Source organism: Gambusia affinis, linkage group LG07 (assembly GCF_019740435.1).
Source record: "Gambusia affinis linkage group LG07, SWU_Gaff_1.0, whole genome shotgun sequence".
Classification (NCBI taxonomy): Eukaryota; Metazoa; Chordata; class Actinopteri; order Cyprinodontiformes; family Poeciliidae; genus Gambusia; species Gambusia affinis.
Window position 1 is genome coordinate 13954569 of NC_057874.1, and position 19254 is coordinate 13973822.

At 38.1% G+C, this 19254-nt stretch overlaps 2 protein-coding genes across 4 annotated transcripts; both read right to left on the reverse strand.

Annotated features, from left to right (window-relative positions):
- Positions 1 to 3007: 3007 nt before the first annotated feature.
- On the reverse strand, positions 3008 to 11309 carry slc6a14 (solute carrier family 6 member 14). 2 transcript variants are annotated; one of them, XM_044122996.1, is made up of 16 exons: positions 11192 to 11279; positions 10634 to 10823; positions 9770 to 9903; positions 9541 to 9672; positions 8857 to 9018; positions 8580 to 8682; positions 8328 to 8460; positions 5281 to 5421; positions 5056 to 5191; positions 4881 to 4973; positions 4673 to 4798; positions 4486 to 4604; positions 4307 to 4406; positions 4092 to 4201; positions 3665 to 3832; positions 3008 to 3581 (listed from the first exon to the last, which is right to left on the reverse strand). In XM_044122996.1, the coding sequence occupies exons 2-16, from the start codon at positions 10681 to 10683 to the stop codon at positions 3447 to 3449; spliced, it is 1842 nt and encodes a 613-aa protein (XP_043978931.1). In that variant the 5' UTR covers positions 10684 to 10823; positions 11192 to 11279; the 3' UTR covers positions 3008 to 3446. The 2 variants fall into 2 exon arrangements, with proteins under 2 accessions (XP_043978931.1, XP_043978932.1); XM_044122997.1 differs by lacking the exon at positions 10634 to 10823 and having other exon boundaries at positions 11192 to 11309.
- A 515-nt stretch (positions 11310 to 11824) lies between these two features.
- On the reverse strand, positions 11825 to 17551 carry fmoda (fibromodulin a). 2 transcript variants are annotated; one of them, XM_044121500.1, is made up of 7 exons: positions 17489 to 17551; positions 15072 to 15204; positions 14814 to 14936; positions 13236 to 13358; positions 12981 to 13121; positions 12308 to 12575; positions 11825 to 12226 (listed from the first exon to the last, which is right to left on the reverse strand). In XM_044121500.1, the coding sequence occupies exons 2-7, from the start codon at positions 15171 to 15173 to the stop codon at positions 12075 to 12077; spliced, it is 909 nt and encodes a 302-aa protein (XP_043977435.1). In that variant the 5' UTR covers positions 15174 to 15204; positions 17489 to 17551; the 3' UTR covers positions 11825 to 12074. The 2 variants fall into 2 exon arrangements, with proteins under 2 accessions (XP_043977435.1, XP_043977434.1); XM_044121499.1 differs by having other exon boundaries at positions 14814 to 15204.
- Positions 17552 to 19254: the final 1703 nt, after the last annotated feature.

Consider the following 19254-nt stretch of genomic DNA (forward strand, 5'->3'; position numbering starts at 1 on the left):
TCTCTGTGTGTTTTCTTTTCATCTGACGTCAGCTTCCTGGGACATCTGCACAGTACGTGAGCATTCAAGTCACGTCTGTTGTTTCAATCTCTTCATGTCAGCACAACAAGTGATGTTCAGCGAGTGGATGTCTGCGTGTGAACAGAGGCATTGATTTGAGTCTCATATTTACAGATTATGAGTAATTGTTGCATTCTGTTGTCGCAGTGTTAAAGCCACGAATCGGTTATTTTTTAAATTCATTTCCAAGGCATGCAAAACCAGCGTTATCTCACTAAAGAGTACTTTAGAGGACCGGCTTGCACATGAACACCTACACACATGTCTCAGTGTCCATGAGGGATACGTGTTGATGTGTGGCAGAGCATGTCTCCCCTCCTGTCAAGGCATTTGGATTCTGTTCACAGGTGGGTGCACCCCAACCCCCACCTCCACGCCGGACCTGAGAAGACTGAACAACTCAAGGACAACCCTCCTCCCACCACATCACAGCCACCTATAACGGCATGCGTGGACGGGGGAGTCTGTGTGCGTGAGAGTGTGCATCAGTAAAATAAAGCGGGGGATGATGGAGCATTTGCTGCCATGGTGACAAGCTCAGCGGTATCTAATAGCAACAGGCTGTTGAGAAGCCTGACTTATCTGGGTGAGGTGGAGGGAGGGAGGCGGATGAAGGCGGACAGAGAGGAGAGGGACAGAGATGGAAAACAGAACCAAACCTCGGCTCAGGTTTTTTTTTTTTTTTTTTTTTTTTTTCACCCACAACATCCACATTCAAATTGAAAAACAATAATTCACTTTTGAGCATTTCTGTTTCCTTCAGAAAAAAAATACGCATCCATCACAATTTAAGCCACTAAAAATGGTTTTAGTGGCTTTTTCTACATTCTGAGAAACTTTAAAACAAAATTAATCGGGATTCGTTTGATTTATAACATACAGTTCAAACAGGGGTCTATATCTCACTGCCTGCTGCTTCCCTGCACATGGAGAGAAAGAAAGACGAAGAATCTGATTTGAGGTTCAATAGGTTCACTGTAATTTCATTTTGGGAACAAAAGACAAAAAAAGAGCAGGATTTAATTTTTTTTCTTTCTTTTATATAAAGAGAGCTGTTCTGCATGCAGCTCACACAGATATTCTGACCATTTCACAGAGTTGATATAAAATCTTTTGGGGTGGGCTTAATGGAAATCTGTTGTTAAGGAGTATCTTATATAAAATATAATTGGACTCCACGTGACTTTTCAGCTCTATCTGGTGGTCAGATGTGGTGATGCAGACATAAAGACATTTTTTACTACTCATAGAAAATGGTTTGTGTCTTTATAGCGCTCCTCAACAGATGACAAATTTTGTAAAAGTACATTTTGATTAAATAAAATCTTCCAGTGTTTACAAATTGTTTTATATAGAATTATTTATTGCTGTTAAATGATCAAAACCTGTAATTGCTGACCAGGTTTTTTGCTGGCTACCAAGGTCTTCTTGCCATCACCCTAAGTGTTAGCTTCCCCCACATCTTCTCAAATGAAACTACCATGGTTGACCAAACACTACATTCACTTTCTTCCATGGTCTTTTTAGTTCCTAGAGCTAAATCAGAAAGCCTGCAGATTAAGCTGAAGAATAGAGATAGGAGTAACTCTGGTTACAAAAGGACTCATGGATAGAGGTTTTACTTGGGGATTAGCCTCAAGGTGTTTCTTGTGCCTGAGTAAAATTCCTTATCAGTATTTAGCAAACCATTACATCCATATAAAAACAAAGTTTTTAAAGCTCCACAGTGCACTGGTTGTATGATTTGGAAAGCCGTTTACCACCAAAAATGGAAAACAGCAGTTCAAAACAATCAATAAATGTTACGTGCTCAAATTAGGAAGCCATAAGTGAGCCAAAATTTGAACTCTAAGTAGCAATGCAGTTTTACTAAAACATGTTATTGTGGTGGTAGAAGAAAACAGTAGGAAACTACTTTTTGTTCTTCTTGTGTATATTTCTTTTTTATGTCATCTAATTTCTGTAAATTTTGGATCATATTGATAATTAAGCCAGACAAATAGGATAAATGTGTGTTTTATAATTATGCTGTTATATATATATATAAAACATACAAACTTTATGTCTATCACACAATCTCACATGTAGAGTTTCATTTATGTTGTAGCCATGGTGTGACTTTCAATGTCAAACATGAACATCAACCTTGTATTTCCCTTTTCTTCACAAACCAACAAATGATGCAATCGCTGATGTCCACAGATGATTCAGACCTTAGTGAAGAGGATCCTAAAGCTCATTGAGACACATTAAATCTTTCTGGGAAACAAAACAATATAAAATGTGGCACAACCACAGGGAATTGTTTTATATCCGAGTTTGATAAAGGCATCTGATGTTTGCTTTTTATTGACATCTTAAACATTAGTGGAACAAATAAAAAATAAAATGAAACATTCATTTACAAAAATTGGTAGATTAATTGAAATTTTAAAATAACATACACAGTCAATCACATGTAAACAACAAAGTTAGTAGATAAGAAACATGTGTAATACATAAAAAGCTTCAAAGAATTGTGTATATAAATAAATAGTGACATTGGATCATGTAGTAAAACTGTCTCATATCTGATACAGCTAAACCTGTGTTTAACCTGGGAAGGATGCTGCTGTTGTTATGAGGAAACCTAGCAGGGCAGAGTGTGTGTTTGTGAGAAGAGCAGCCAGCAGTGAGGTGTATTCTCACTCAGGTAATTAGGTGGCAGATACAAGGGCCTTAAAAAAAGACCCTGCAGCTCTCAGGATAATGGTTATCTGAGCGCTCAGAAGAGGTTATGAAAGAAAACAGAAAACAAATATCAACCCCTTCTTTCTCTCCTCTGCAGAGCTGGATGGGATAATAAAACCAAATTGTATGTCAGATGAGAACAAAAGAGGGTCACCTAAGTCGCTAGCCTCAGTCTTAAAAAAATAACTCTTCTCCACATTTTTGCATATTATTCACAAACTTTTACAGGGATTTTATTTGAGAAGGTGGGACAAAGTAGTGTATAATTCCTCACGCCCACTACAGCGTAAAAAGAGTGTGTTCACGTATGTTTTGTTTTAACTACTTTTTTTTGTTACTTTGGTTGTTATTTAGGCTTCATGTACATTCATCCACATGACAATACAATGTTGCTGATGAAGATCGTCACAATGAGACAATGGCAAATTATCACCTCGTTAGGTAAAATATAATAAACAAAACATACAATCAAAATAATCCGAAAATTTTTTTTTTACAATGCTACAAGTAAGTTTAAGTTTAGATTACAAACACTATGCATTTAAATAAAAGTAAACATGCTAAACATTTTTTTGATCTATTTTAAAACATTTCAATAGATTGCGAAAGATGTCACACATACTCAGATGAACCGATAAAACAGAACAGCAGACACATCAAAGCCAGTAGTCGGAGATCTCGTCAGCCTCATGGGGATTGTTTGCTCCTTGATTATCTGGGTAGCTCTTTCTTCGATGCTTTTCCAGGTAGGGACGCCAGTCATCCGATGGGGCACACACTGATGTCAGTCGCTGCAGATATCAACATATTTGAAATTATGAAAATGCGGAAAAATAGTACACATAAGACTTCAATTTATGACACGCTTACTTACATTTAAGAGGTTTCCTTTAGCTTGTGTCAGATGATAGATGGCAGCAATAGGGAGCCAGATCAAGACGAAAAAAAGCATGCACCATCCCAGAGACAAGCCCCAGGAGGGGAAGCGTATGTCTCCATATGTGGGGGCTACAAAGGTCCATAGAGACCATATCAAGATAGTCTAAACAACAACAAAGTATGACTTTAGAGAGAAAACAATGCTGGGATCTTCTGTATCTTTATCTGCATCTTCAGATAAATGCTGAACAAAATTACAGTGGCTGTGAACAATTGACATCCAAATATTAGGTGCACAAAAGTAGGCCTAAGTCTATGTTTTTCACTATTTATTCATTTAAACTGTTCTTTTATACATTGCTACACCTAAACATCATAACTAGAAGCAGAAACAATGTATAAGTTCTTTTTTTTTTTTTTACCAGTAAGATGGAGGGGGTGAAAAAGAACCAACATGCCCTCCACCACAGCCAGAAACGGGGGGATTTTTTTCCAATCATCATTTCGATGTCTTCTATGAAACGGTTCACTCCTATGGAAAGTAAAAAAAAAAATAAAAAATCACACCCAGACTGGGGTTTGAGGGAGTCTCTTGCTTTCATAAATGTGTGCACAGATCTTTGGAGGTCACGTTTACCGTATACGTAGGAAACACCAACGACCTCTAAGAGAACCAAAAATAGCACAACCCAGCTGGCGATAAACGAGTCGATGAGTGTCACCCAGTAGATTCCAGCCTTTAATTTAAAGGAACAGGTAGAACGTATTGGCAGGTTTTAAAATAGACAACAGAAAGCTGCAGTGAGACAAACTTACTCTTGTGACGCACGGCAGGCCCAGAAGGAAGAGGAATGCACATGTTGCTATTGTTAGTAAGGCTCGTCTGGGTTTGAAGACTTTGGGATAAGCATCCTGCAGGGAGGTCAATATCACCTCTTTGGACAAAAGGAGAGGCTTTAGAAAATGAAAATCCAACAGGTTGAGTCTGAGTTAAAGGTCTAACCTATTTCTGCAAACAGAGAGTCCAGACCGACAGTCAGAATCATGAAGAAGAACAAAACGGACCACAGTGGTGAGATGGGAAGCTTAGCGAGAGCTCCTGGATAGGCAATGAATGCCAAGCCAAATCCTGCAGAATAACACAATGACATCAATGCTGATAGTTTCATTCACCAGACCTCAGGATTAGCCGAACACTTTGAATGTCTGACCTTCCTTTACCACTTCTGCGACTGGTAATTTATAGATGTGAGCCATATGACCCATTATGGAGAAGATTGCAAAGCCAGCAAAGATGCTAGTTGCTTTAAAGACAAGAAAACACATCACAAATTGGAGCCATTTAAAAATTTCTTTACCAAATAGTGCAGCAATCTGGGCTCCTACCAGCATTAGTAATAGACACAACTAATGTGTCTGCGAACACATTGTTGTGGAAGTCATTATAGGAAGAGAGGGCCATGAGTCCTCCCAAGCCAATAGAGAGGGAAAAGAAGATTTGGGTTGCTGCATCTTTCCACACCTACAACACACACACCCACAAACAATGCAGTTGAAAAGTATAAGCTAGTGTTACATGCTGAGACAGATAATGGATGATTGGACACCCACCTGGGCTTCAGAAAGCTTTGTCAAATTGGACTGTGAGCCAATGTAGAACTCAATCCCATCTCTAGCTCCCTCTAGTGTCACACCTCTGATCAGCAGGATAAAAATCACCACATAAGGAAATGTGGCCGTGAAATACACAACCTTCAGAGAAAGAAGATGAGTTTGAAATCAGAGGCTAAATATAGTCTTAAAATGTACATGAAATGACTTCACACATGCTTGATGCAAGACATTGGACAACAGAGAAACAGATGAAAAAGTAAACTGAAGGTATGTAGCTCAGAATTAACTTGAAATCTTTTTGTTTATTAATTCCATCCATCCATGTTGCAGAGGTCTGTAAGGGAAACCCATACATCTCTCTCCCTGCATCAATCTCTAGCTCATTCCTGGGGTCAGATGATACCTTTAGTACAGGGGTCTCAGACTCGCGGCCCGCGGGCCAACTGCGGCCCTCGGGACGATAGTTTGTGGCCCCCACCTTAATATGAAAGTTTAATGTTAGTGTGGCCCGCGAGCAGTGATGTCAGTAACGCGTTAATTTGTAACGCGTTACTGACGTCGGACCACTTTTTTCAGTAACGAGTAATATAACGCGTTGCTATTTCAAATCCAGTAGTCAGACTACAGTTACTTATCAATAAACAATGGAGGAGATGAGCATTTTGTTGGTGGAAAACTGGAACTATTTTGAGTTTCTGTCGCCAAGTCCGATTATTATAAGCTTTTGGCTTCATTTTTTAAAGTCGCTGACATTTAATGAGTGGGAAGCGCTTTTGGGCTTTTTGAACGTGAAGTTGCTCATTTGGGCTTGAAATAAGCAGAGACTCACATAAATCCCAGAATTTGTTCGTCATCATCATTTTACTCAGTCTCTCCCTGTTCATCATTTCCCGGATGATCCGTCCCGCTGTGTCTTTGTTAATGGCAAGTTAATATATTACCTCTGAATGATGTCGAGCTTCGCGTTGCGCTCCAGAAAACTACAAACGTCGAGACTAATTTAAACAGCGCAATAAACGTGAAAACAGCCACGAATGAACGTGTCCGTAGTTGCCAATAATTATAATGGCAACTTAATTCTAATTATTAATACTAAGATAAGTGTCGCAAATCTGTGTAGCCATCTGAGCTGTGAGCTGCAGGAGGAGCTCTGTGCGCAGTGACACCAAATGCAGGGCCGTAACGCAGAACCTGGAGGGTGGGGTGGGGGGCTTTACAATCCTTTTTAGAGTTTTCCAGACAACAGTGGACCACACAAACTACTCACGTTTTTTATTTTTCTACAATCTCCTCTTCAGTTCAACCTTATCAGTGGAGACACATTGTTGATGTTACCATTATAAAATAGCTTACAAAAAAGTATTGGCAAAGCTCAATGTGATTTTCACAGGAGGCGGAGCGTTGTTGTTAGCAGCTGCTGAAAGTAACTAAAAAGTTACTTTTAATGTAACTTAGTTACTTTCCAAATCAAGTAGTCAGTAATCTAACTAAGTTACTTTTTCAAGGACTAATCAGTAGTCCGATTAAAGTTACTTTTTCAAAGTAACTATACCAACACTGCCCGCAAGTTTGATATGATTGGCACTTTTCAGTGTTGTGTGCGGAGCTGAACTAACTTACCAATCACAGTGCTTCAAATGGAGCTCATTGACCCGCAGTGCCACTCTGAACTCAAAGCCAAGTTCAGGGAGGTGAGTGGAAAAGCAGACAAGCTTGGGCAATTTTTGAGAGAATTGCCACCCAGCTTCCCTGAGCTTTCCCGAATGTTCAAGCGGACCATGTGTCTTTTTGGGAGCACATACTTGTGCAAAAAGCTCTTCTCTACCTTGAACTTCAATAAGTCCAAGTACAGGTCCAGACTTACTGACGAGCATCTTCAAGCTCTACTTTGGGTCTCAACTGCCTCCTCCCTTAAGCCAAATGTGGGTCATAACAGTTTATGTTCAATGTTCCATTCATGTTCAGAAAGTTAAAGGTTAAAGAACTGTTAATACAGCCATTTGAATCTGAATTATTATAATTACATTTATCTAGTCTTCTATAGCTGCTGTGTTATAATCATATTTTATTTATTTATTACTGATTAATTTTTTTTCTTATGAATTGTTAATTTATTTATTTTTTCATCTTATTTTGTGTTTAAAAAATAAAACTAAAGACATTTGATAACATTGGAATGTTTTTGTAAGAGCTTTTCAGCCTCACCCAGACTCTACCTCCATCGGCCCCCAGGGAAATTGAGTTTGAGACCCCTGCTTTAGTAAGACGTGTCAGATTTACCCAGGATTCATTGTTATCAGACGCCTGAACCACCATTACTGATTCCTGTCAACACATTGGGGCAGCAGCTGTAGTTTATTCTCCCTCTTGAGATGTATGAACTCTGCACCCTTTATCTAAGGCTGAATCCATACCTTCTGTTGTTAAGGGACATATAACCGAATGTTAACGGGGTGGTGTGGAATTGTTTGGCAGCACAGTGAAGCAGTGATTAGTTCTTTTGCCTTGCAGCAAGTAGGTGGTGGGTTTTAATCCCAGTCTGCTAGTTTTCTGCATTGAGTTTTTATGTTCTATAGTGATCAAAGTTGGATTAAAGTCAGTGTCTTTAGTCAGAAGCTTCTTCAGCTTCGCTGCACTACAAACAGCTACAGGAGATCTTACCTGCTCACAGTCATTAGCATCTACGACAATGTTTTGAATGTAACTTTATAAGACTAGTTGCAACATTTATTTTTCTTCTGGAATTAATAAAGTATTTTTTAAATTAATTGGATTAAATAATACATTCAAACTTCTTTGAAAATCATTAAGGTTGTATGGAAAGTTACATTAGGTGGTTATTCCACCCTGGACAAAGATAAGTTCAAATTAATCATTAAAAAATATAACATTAACATGAAATTTGCTCCCTTGAGTGAACATAAACTTCTTTGGAGAACTGCATTCTGCAAGAGTTCTTCTTTAGTCAAATAGGGCAGAACTTTTAATTTTCCACTTCAAATTATGGACAAGCTTATCCATATGCTGTAGATATGAGGACATACTTTTCCTGATGACCTGATGCCTTTGATCAGAGATGCACATGCAAGGAGGGTGCTCAACAACAGGCAAAGAGCAAGGTGCCAAACTACTGGTCCTGTTTCCTCCAGGCCACTGGATCTTTGGAGAGCCACATGGCTAAACATGACAAGAGAGACAACTTTAACATGCCAGCATATGTTCAGGTCTACATTGTTGTAGACCTGAATGCAGTAGGGGTAATTTTAGTATGCTCATTAGAAATGTGTAGCTCTTACTCCCAGTAGTACTCGCTTGGGCTCTGGACATCCATCTTGATGTTCCTGGATGGAGTACAAGTCTGGACCATTCCCGTCAAAGTACCATTGATATTACAATATACTAAAAAAAAGATAAATAGTTAGTGAATGGATCAAACGTCTTTTGATTGGATTGTGTCATCTGTCATAATGCAACTGTTTGACGTCTTATATTGTTCCTAAAGGGTTTAAAACCTCAGAGAAATGGCACCTCCTTCCAAACAGCAGATGCAACTATGACATTTTAAATAAGCACCTATAGGCGTTTCACTGCAGGAAGTGAAAGTGGTGTTCGGGCAGCTGGCCCATGGAAGAGGGCTCTGCATGGACGCAAACATGTAGTACAGGCTGTAGCCAATGATGACGTTGTAGTAAATAGCTATTAAGAGAGTCACCATCACCATCCCTATGCCGACACCTGGAAAGACAGGCGAGAATATAAACTATAAAATAATGAAAGCGCTTAAAACATAAACATTTCATTAGTTTTATCAGTGTACAGCATATTTCAAAAGCAAGGATTCAAACCCAGGACCTTATTGCAACATGGCTGAAGCACTAACAGCTGTACAGCCCATCAAAGTGTTTCACTACATATCTGTATTTACTTGTTTTCACAGACAACAGCAAATGATTGAATAGTGAATGACTTGTCTAATGGCTGATAAAATATCTATATTCTACTTAAATTTTACTTGTTGCAGTGCTCTTCATGTTCTTTCACCAGCTAAAGGAGAATTTGCATGATCAAAGTCTTAAAGAAGCTAGTGTATAATCAGAGCTGAGCTGAAGTTAATTGTTGCTTAATAGAGCTGTTCACTAACATCGGTTCTCTTTTATTATGAGACAGCATTCATTTATGGAAACAGCATTAGCCATTAACCACATCTACCTTTCATCTCCCTGAAATGAATGATACATGCTTTTCTTCTAATCTCACCCTGCAGGACCGGCACTGCTCTCCAAATATTGATCGGACCCTGGCTGCAGAACTGACCGAAGGAACTTTCCAGGAGGAAAAGAGGAAGACCAGTCACTAGAAGCATTGTGAAGTATGGGATAAGGAAGGCCCCTATATGACAGTGGCACAGAATAAAAAAAATGATAGCCCAATTAATAACAAGATTGAAAAGGTTGATTGGATAATGGATCTGAGAATACTAATGTACCCCCTCCATTCTTGTAGGTCAGGTAGGGAAACCTCCAGATGTTTCCCAGTCCAACAGCATAGCCGATCATGGAGAGGACATAGTCACGCTTGCTCGACCAGTTTTCACGGGTAATATGTTCATTCCTGGCTTCGCTGGATTGTATTCAGATACATCAGAGTAAAAAGGGCTGAATTCAAATGCAGATTATGCTGTATAATTGCACATAACAAATGAAATTTGTATGCAAAATTCACGTTTTATAGTTCCATTTGGGACTCAAGTAGGGGTCGGTATTTATTGTACTGTTTACTACGTATCGTGATAAATTACTTATCATGATAAAAATTTTGATTTATTGTTGTGATCATAAATTCCAATTAAGTATGATTAAACCCGCCAAAACTATCTGTGTCAGGATTGTGAGTTTTAATATTTTCTCCGGTCAATGAGTTTCAATAAAAATCAATAAATTTAAAAATATGATTAAATGCAATTATTGTGTGCAGATTAATGATAGAAATGACCATTCTTTATGTGACTGGTGTCCAAAAAAACTGTACATGTGAATGTTATTCAAGAGCAGTATTTATGTTTGTGGGGCTATGATTGCTGTGACATGCAGTCAAATCCATACAGTTACCTAATAAAGACAGAATAAGTAGCTGTTATTGTTATTGTCACAGCCCAAGCTCTTAAAAATAAAAAAAATAAACTGCTATTTTTGGCAATAAGTTATTTTTGGTGTCTGAAAAGCCGTTCAAAAACCTCTTTAATCTTGTTAAGAACAACCAGCAGCTTCCTATGTCCTGAGTATACACCCAGAGATCCCGTTTCCCAAGCACTGCAGTCTGTCTGACAGTCCTTGTTCATCCTGCAGCATACCTTCGCCAATAGTCAGAGTAAATGAGACCCATTCCGCTCTGTGTCCACATTGTGAATAAACAAATAAATCACACTTTTGGAAGCCATCATCACTTGTTGCTGCGGCCACGCTAACTCTTCCAACTCCCAAGTCGGTTGTGTGTCTGAGTGAGATGGTTTATTCCCAAATGCAGGGCTTAGTGAGAAAAACCTGAAAGTTTGAAACAAATTGAATAATTCAACTGCTGGCACCGTTAGAGGAAAGGGGCCGCTCTGAGACGGTTTTAGGCAAAAAATAATGCGAAACTAGAGAAATGTCAAAATACAAAATAAAGTTAGAACTATACATAACTTATTTAGACAGTTTATCAGAAAAAAAGCTGATTTAGGGGTTACAAAACTATCTGTTATCTGCCGTTGATTGTAGCTTAAAATCAACAGCGCTGCGCCGTTACCTAGCAACCCCCCAGCCCCTTACCTAACCAAGCGGAGCTCCAGCACTATTTATCAGTTGGTTTTGTCGCTGTACGCAAAGCACACTGGATGGTAGGAAAAGCAAGTGTTTTGTCATTGACTTACCGTTCAGATACTACTTGCATCGCTTCAAAATGTATGGTTATATAGTAGCGCGTCTAGTTACAACCATCCTCAAGTGCGAATGTGAACGTTGAGTTGGAGGGCGTGGCCAGCGACGCTTATTTTGATTTAAAGTGACAGGCGGCCCTCAAACATAAAATCATTCTGAAAGGATCTCTCTCTCTCTCTCTCTCTCTCTCTCTCTCTCTCTCTCTCTCTCTCTCTCTCTCTCTCTCTCTCTCTCTCTCTCTCTCGCTCTCTCTCTCTCTCTCTATATATTTATATATATATATATATATATGACACAAAAACTTTGTTTAAGTAGTTAAAACTTCTGAACTTCTCTATATATATATATATATATATATATATATATATATATATATTTTTCTTTGTGTGTGTTTTATACTTTACTTAAATGTGTGTGTATGATATATATATGAAATTTGAATGCTTATAATGTTTTTTCAGTCTTAAGATTTTGAGCAGGATTTTGTATTATGTTTCAGAGATAACAGAGGAAAACAGAGTAAAACAGAGAGGACTATAAAAGACGCATAAAGAAAAACTGAAATTAAAAGCAAATAAAAGGCTATAAATGATCCTCACATCAAAAAAGGATCATAGTCACAGACATATCATATAATACACATTATATTAAACTCCTAAACTGATTTTGAGTACAAAACGTAATCATGATCAAGTGACTGTTTTATGCATAGCAATATTGTCTGACCTTTGGTGCAGCGTAATACTGAAGAAGCATCTCTTAAATTTCACATTTGTACAACAATCACAGCTGTGTGTGTAGTAACATCACAATATGTCACTGGGCCTGCACTGATTTGGGTTTGGCAATTCTCGAACAGTGGTCAAATGCACATGGTTAGATCTGGATGCTGGAAGCCCAACGCAGACAGAGAGCAGACTCTGATGGGATGTCCTCCTGACTGATCTCGTTCCCATCCAGTCGCAGTGTCTGCAGTCTGGAGAAATTTGTCACGTCCACAACGGAGCAGAAACTTCCCAGGGAGAACTCTGCAATCACAGGACAGTGACTTATAAAATATCCCTGTGAGTGAGGTAATTTCCTCACAATATTCCTGAAAGGCTATTTACCTTTGATCTGATTGGCTTGCAGGTAGAGATGTTGCAGTGTGGTGCTGACAGTAGGGATTCTCTCCAGTTTGTTGTAGCTCAGGTCCAGCTCCACCAGTCCGGTTACATTGAAGGTGTTGGATGGGATGCCTTTGTCTTTCAGCAGATTGTGAGACATCCTTATATACTGCAGCTGAGCTAATCCCCCCAGGAAACCCTCGGGCAGAGAGTCAATGGAGTTAAACTCCATGTAGAACTGGTGCAAATGTTCAGGAAGAGCATCTGGGACCTGAAGCAGAAAAGATAAGGTTTATTTGCACAATTTCATTCAGGCGCAAAGCAATTCAAAGTCTTTTGTAGGAGGAAACGAAAAAGAGTTACCAAATTTGAATAGTAACATATGCCAAGTAAAAATAGTAAAAATGTAAATTATAAAAAACCCTAACCCAGGAAGAATGTGGATGTGGGAAAACCGCTCTTGTGGTCAGCTTTACTGGAGCTAGCTTAGCGTGCTAATTGTTGTAAAATGTTTAGGTTAACAAACTGTAACAAAGATTTCATTTCATTGCAAATTCATAAACATTATGAGACTTGAAGAACCCCACACTTGATCTCTTTTTGTTCAGATTTATGCTTGAGAAAAACCCCATAACATTTTATTTATTTTTACTCAAACATTTAGCTGTCTAAATACCTTTATTAGCTTGTTGTTGCTGATGTCAAGTAGTGTGAGGGATTTTAGAGCCTTCAGTGATGTAGACATGTCTGTAACAGCATTGTCATGAAGGTGCAGGATAGTGAGGTTATCCATTCCTTCAAGGTCTGTTGGGATTACCTAGAAAAGAGTGAAATTATCAAAGACAATTTGTTTGTCATGATATACAACCAAAGCACGCAAAAGTGAACAACAAAATGGCTCTTTAGGAATGTAGGTAAAGTGAAACAATGCCTTTTCAATCCTGTTGTGGTCAATCCTTAAGTCCCGCAGCGAGCGAGGAAGGTTTGGTGGAATGCTGGTCAAGTTATTGTGGTGTAGAAACAAACGCTCCAATCCTTCCAGCTTTAAAAACACCTAAAATGAAAAAGCATATTTTTAATAATGGCATGTGAAATTAACAGCTGTACCTGCTATTTCCTTCCCATGTTCTTCGTATTTGTTGTGTTGTTAAAGGGCTATTTGATTGAGTCAAGAAGTCACTGCTCATCTTATTAGAGAGAGGAGAACTTGGTCTTTCCAATCTGAGATCCTGCCAGCAGAGACCACTCCAGGAGGCTGTCATGAACCCTGACGTAATTTAGTTTTTTCCTAGCAGTAGGAGAAAAGTGCATCTTCAAGCAATGACTAATAATTTTACATCTTTGGTAGCTGCTGAGCAGCTAATTAGTAATTTAGCACAAAAAGATGAGTATTTTGAATATTTATTTGCTGTTCAACTAGATGTTGCAAAATCTAAAGTAAAGAAGGTGTATTGCAAAAGTATTCACACCCTTTGAATTTAGCACATTTGGTCTCATTGCGACCTCATTGTTTAATTTATTTTATTGGAATTCTATGTGATGGACTGAGATGCATGTCTTGCAATTTTAAATCAGAAATGCATGACATGCATTCATATTCAACTCTCAAGTGAATCTAAAGGTCCAAGTGTTTTGGGATGTGATCCCATTAGCCGTGCTCATCTATTGATATGCTTGCATATTCATCATTGCAAAATAAATCAACCTTAGTCCCTCTGGAGAGAAAGTGCCTGAACATAATCTCCTTTGGTCTTGGTGTATGTAATCAATAGGAATTAGTTGTTGACCTTGACTGGGTCAATATCTAAAACATTTCTTTGTAGTTCTGGCAGCATGTTTAGGGCTACGGTTCAGCTGGAAGGTGAACCTCTGACATTGTCATTTGCAGCATCTAATAGGTTTTCTGACAGTGTTGCCAAGTACATAACTTCCCTGTATGTGATGAAGAAGAGCATTCCCCCCACGGCTTGGTGTTCGTTTACTGTGTACCCTGTGGCTTGTAAACCTGAAGCCTGAAAGCTGCAGAATGGACTTTATGTGGTTTCCTTCACTAATAACGTTTTTTATGACAAATAGTTCAAACTCACAAAGATAATGTACAATATGTGAGCAGCAAACTTAAAGTCTTATAACAGATTCTCATTTGAATTTAACTCTGGACCTTTTTCCTTGTCCATTCATTAATATCACTACAGTATGTCAGAGAAAAAGGGAATGAATTATAATGTGCAGAGCACTTTTTTTTACACATTTATTTGTTAAAATGCTCAAATCCAATCAGAACTTATTTTGGTCAATCCATTCTCTCTTCCTTTGAGAGAACAGATTGGTTCAAAGTTTGATAGGATAAAGAGTCACTTAACTTCTCTAACAAAGACAAGAACAAAAGTCAAACGACAGGCCGGCAGACATCTGCGGCCCATCTGTCGGCCTCTCAGACCGGCATCATTGCATTTAGCCTTGCACAAAGCACACATCTGGGCATCATTTTGTGATTGCATTACGTTACCTCCTTTCCAATAGCATCAGACGTCAACTGATTGTGATGCAACATGAGCCACACCAGGTTAGTTGCGTTGACCAGAGCTGAGTCAGGCACAGCTGAGATGGCGTTGTTTTGGAGGTACAGGTACTTGATGCGGGAGGGAATGGATGGAATAGCAGTCAGGCCCCGTCCATCACAGTACATGGCTATGGGGAAAGTTGGCGGGCAGTCGCACTCATCAGGACACGCCCCTCCCACTGTATCTGCCCGCAGGAAGCCAACCTGTTGTGCTTGGCGGTGAAACAGCCAGGCCAGAGGGTCCCATCCATGAGAGAGACAGAGTGGAAGCAGGGCAGACAGGAGGATTACAGTCTCCAGACGCATTTTCACAAAGCACAAAAGCCTTCACAGTTGCCTGAGACAGAAATGAAGAGAAAGTATTCAGAGTAAGTTCCTTCATGCTGCACTAATTGGTGGAGATTTTCTTAAAAAATAGATGGATAATGAAAAAAATATCAAAAAAGAAAGAAAGAAAAAGAAAGCCACTGGCATACATTGTTGAAACACAATGCTTTCAGGATGTAAAGATTAAACCAAAGAGTTTTACAACTTTAATGTGACACATATCAGTGTCATTCAACTAAAAAGTGTTTGAGGGAAAATTTAAAAACTAAGAAAGGTGAAATAACCTTGCTCACATAAGCAGGCACACCCTTAAACTAAAACTTTGCTGAACAGCATCTTGAGTTCACTCCTGTTATCAATTACACTGAATTTGACCAACACAAGATAAAGTGTACACATCCCAACCCCAGAACATTATTTTATTTTATTTCTCATTTTGGTTCATTTGTGTCTGCTAGCTAAAACCAGCAGAGAGGTTACAAAGTATTTAGAAGATATTTTTCTACAAAGGAATCAATCAGGATCAGAGTACAAAAAAGACAAGAAGCAGAAACAGGACAGAAAGGTAGCAAAGCAGCAGCAGCACAGAGGGAGCTGCAGGGAGCTGTTTGGGTTCCACATGTGAAACATGGTGCTGGCAGAATCATGCTTTGGGGTTCCATTTTTTGTTAGATAAAATAAATGTCAAAATGGATGAAGTAATGAATAGTTCTAAATATTGTTTGGCACAATTCGTTCATTTTTATTCATACAGCTCTGGTTCAAAACTTTCAGAAAAAATTAAGAAGGAATTTTAATTTTCACCATCACTGAAAGTCCAAGCACACATCAAAAATTAAAATTAGACTAGCCTCATGCCAAGAAAATTCAAGTGCAGGAATGGCCTAATCAAAGAGACAGAAAATATGTGGGGTCATCTGAAGAGTGACCATCACAACTCTATTGCTTTTGAGAATGTTTGACAGACTAAAATAGACAGATCAAAAGATTTATTCACAAAGTTTTAGTCAAAGGACGCATTTATGGCTTCTGACTTTAAAAAATCCCCAAAACAATCTTCTTCTTTATGGCATATATTTTTAAGTTAAACTGTACAGAATAATTCACTAAAAGTAAGAGAAGTTTTGGCATGGCTTGATTTTGTATGTCACAAAAACCTGTAATTTTTACAGGGGTGTTTATAGTTTTTGATATTTTTCAAGAACATTTTTCTACTGAAAAGCTTTTATGGCTCTCCTGCTGGGGTTGAATTATCAATCAGAGCCTTTGCCTTTGTTTTTGGACATGTGTGTCCACAGGGAGGCACATTTTTGGAGGACAAGGATCCTATGAGGAAAATATGTAAAAGTTCCAGATTCTGTTTTCTGAAAGTTTTGTGGTTTTTGTACATATTTTGTACAAAGCTTGAATTCAAAGTTGGTTAAAATCAAATCTTTTAAATGGAGCTTGCTTTTGTCCCTTTGTCTAAGCTATTTTTATATTCATATGGTCACATTTTACAAATATTATCTTGTACACTTTAAGCTGGCAGCTGTCTAAGTGTGTTTATGTTTGACTGTGTGTTTTGTGCGTTTATTTCATAAAGTTTTAAAAAGTACCCTGATTAAACCAGCACCAAAGTCTCAGAGATCAATATCTTGTGGTTCAAGAACACTCAGTGTCAGAAAGCAGAATGAAGAACAGCAGAAGCAGAAGAACAGATCAAACTGCATGTACACACACACACACACACATATATAAGTACAGACAAATACACATACTTAATAAACGTTTTTAGCCAGTTTGGCAAACCAGAAAAAGACAAATGATTCTGAAAGACCACATTCTTAATGTGCATGTGCATCATTTTCTTCTAATTCTGCATAAAATTTTGATACAGGCACAAAGAGAAAAGTCAAAGTGGAGGACAAAAGAAAAAGTACACAGTCATCTAATACCCATCTAATTCAGGTGAATTGAGTCTGAAAGTAATTTCTTTAAGAAACAGAATAAAATCAAATCAAAAAGACAAGACAGGATTGAAGAGACGCCTCATCTCAGTTGATTACTGCAGGTGAAAACCAGCTCTTTATGAATCAGCTGGTTGGTGCTTATGTGCTATTTTCTGTGACAAAATGTAATCACTGGTATTATTTGCAGACTCAGTAAAATAAACTGGAACACATTTGGTAAGAAAGTGTGAAAAAATCAAATTAAAAGTTGTGGCTTAGTTGTCTGTAATCTCGTAGCACAACACTGTTTAATCCCAGAAACACAAAACACAACTCTACCATCATTACCTTCATTCTCCTCACCTGATCAGGGAGACTGGTCCTCCTTGTCTCTGCTTTCTCTGTGTGCTCAGGAATAGAGGGGCCCCTGAGAAACACTTTATAAAAAAAAAAAAAAACTTTCTCCCCTCCCTGCTCTCCTTTTCATTATTCCAGCCCTCAGTCCACGCCTCAGACTGTTCCATCTGCTGGTCACTTACTCCCGTTTAGCCAATCACCGGCAGCCCACTTCTCTCAATTGAGAGAGAAGCAAAGGGTGTGAAGGATTGTTCCCATCTGTGTTCCCCTCACATTCCGCCTTTTTGTCGGCTGAATCCCACTGCTTTCAAACATTTTGTGGGACCTTGTCTCACTGAATCAGATTTTTTGGTTTTCTGAAATGAAAGGCTGGACAAAACCACACATCACTCATCTGATCCAATATCCTTTTTATCCAACCAAACTTTTGGATGGTCCACAAAACGATTAGTGTCACAATTGTGGCAAACACTGCATGAAAAATGGAATAACAAAACATGTGAAGATAATAAAAATCATAGAAAGTACATTTTAAGGAAACATGCTGAATATGATTCACATCTTCATTAATGTTCCCAGACATTGAACTACAATTTCAGTGCAAAAGTTTTCATACCTCTTGAAGGATTTCATTTATTTGGTAACATCGTCAAAATTTTTATTTTTTTTATTTTATGTGACTAACCAACACAGAGTAGTGCATGGATGATATGTGGTTTTAAAACTATTTTATAAATACAAATCTGAAAATACTGCACTGCATTTTTATCCAATGCTTCCTAGAAACTTGTGCAAACTTTGCTTGCCCTACAAATCCAGAGTGAGATCGTTTCCATTCTTCTACACAAAATAGCTCAAGTTCAGCCAGGTTAGAGGGAAAATATCTGCAGTTTTAAATTGTTGCTACAGATTCTTAGATCTTCCATCCTCATAGCATTCCTACAATAAAATATGGTGCAAACATTATGTTTTATTGTAGGGTTTATTGTACATTGAAACATGGTGGAAGAACTGCCTTTTAATGAAGAAAGAAGTGTGAAAGAGAGGTGTAAGTTTGCAGTTTCTTGGTTTTACTCATGACCAACGAGCCAAAAATGTATTGTGTTTGCTTATGCCAAATATGCAGAAAAAGAAAAAAAAAAAAAATCAGAGTTGTTTTTGTACTTTGTTTTTCGGAAATGGTTTCTGCTGCATGCAAACATAATATGAAATGTTTTTCAGCCGCATGCAGTTTTTAAGCAGCGTATGAGACTGTTTCAATTAAAATATTACAAATCTAATTTAGTGTCGTGATATTATTTTCTGAAATTAATTTTACTAACATTTAACATGCAAGTTAAACATATAAAGGATAAAATCTGAGTTTTATGTTAACCCTACCACACATATCTGTAGAAATAGAAGCAGCTCTCCAGTCTTATATGAAAGACTGCCTAGGTTAAACCACAAATTACTTTGTAAATTATATTTTAACTTTGAGAATATAACCATAGTGCTGCAGCAGGTAAAAATGCAGATATCATTAATGAAGAACTGCAATTTTAGTAGAAGTAAAACACGGATTCCAAGGTGCTGCTGCTCTTGTAAAGAAATTAGTAAGCCAATCAATATTTAAGCAGGTGATTCTGTGAAGACAAACACTAGATGAAAAGATAAGTCCCTTTTCATTATTATATTATTGCAGTTTGTACTTTGCTCTCTTCAGTGGTCCTCTTTGCTCTTTTACCTACATTTGTGCAAACTGTCTACACCTCATGTGAAAAATGTCAGCT

Excerpts from the sequence above, each read along its gene's own strand:
- fmoda (XM_044121499.1), bottom strand. The coding sequence starts at position 15,173 with ATGCGTCTGGAGACTGTAATCCTCCTGTCTGCCCTGCTTCCACTCTGT. Across the intron at positions 13,122-13,235 it reads ACCACAACAGGATTGAAAAG|GTAATCCCAACAGACCTTGA; the intron begins GCATTGTTTCAC and ends ACTCTTTTCTAG. Across the intron at positions 12,227-12,307 it reads GCAAGCCAATCAGATCAAAG|AGTTCTCCCTGGGAAGTTTC; the intron begins GTAAATAGCCTT and ends CTGTGATTGCAG.
- slc6a14 (XM_044122996.1), bottom strand. The coding sequence starts at position 10,683 with ATGTGGACACAGAGCGGAATGGGTCTCATTTACTCTGACTATTGGCGA. Across the intron at positions 9,019-9,540 it reads AGCAGTGCCGGTCCTGCAGG|GTGTCGGCATAGGGATGGTG; the intron begins GTGAGATTAGAA and ends CTGTCTTTCCAG. Across the intron at positions 8,683-8,856 it reads CTGCAGTGAAACGCCTATAG|TATATTGTAATATCAATGGT; the intron begins GTGCTTATTTAA and ends TCTTTTTTTTAG.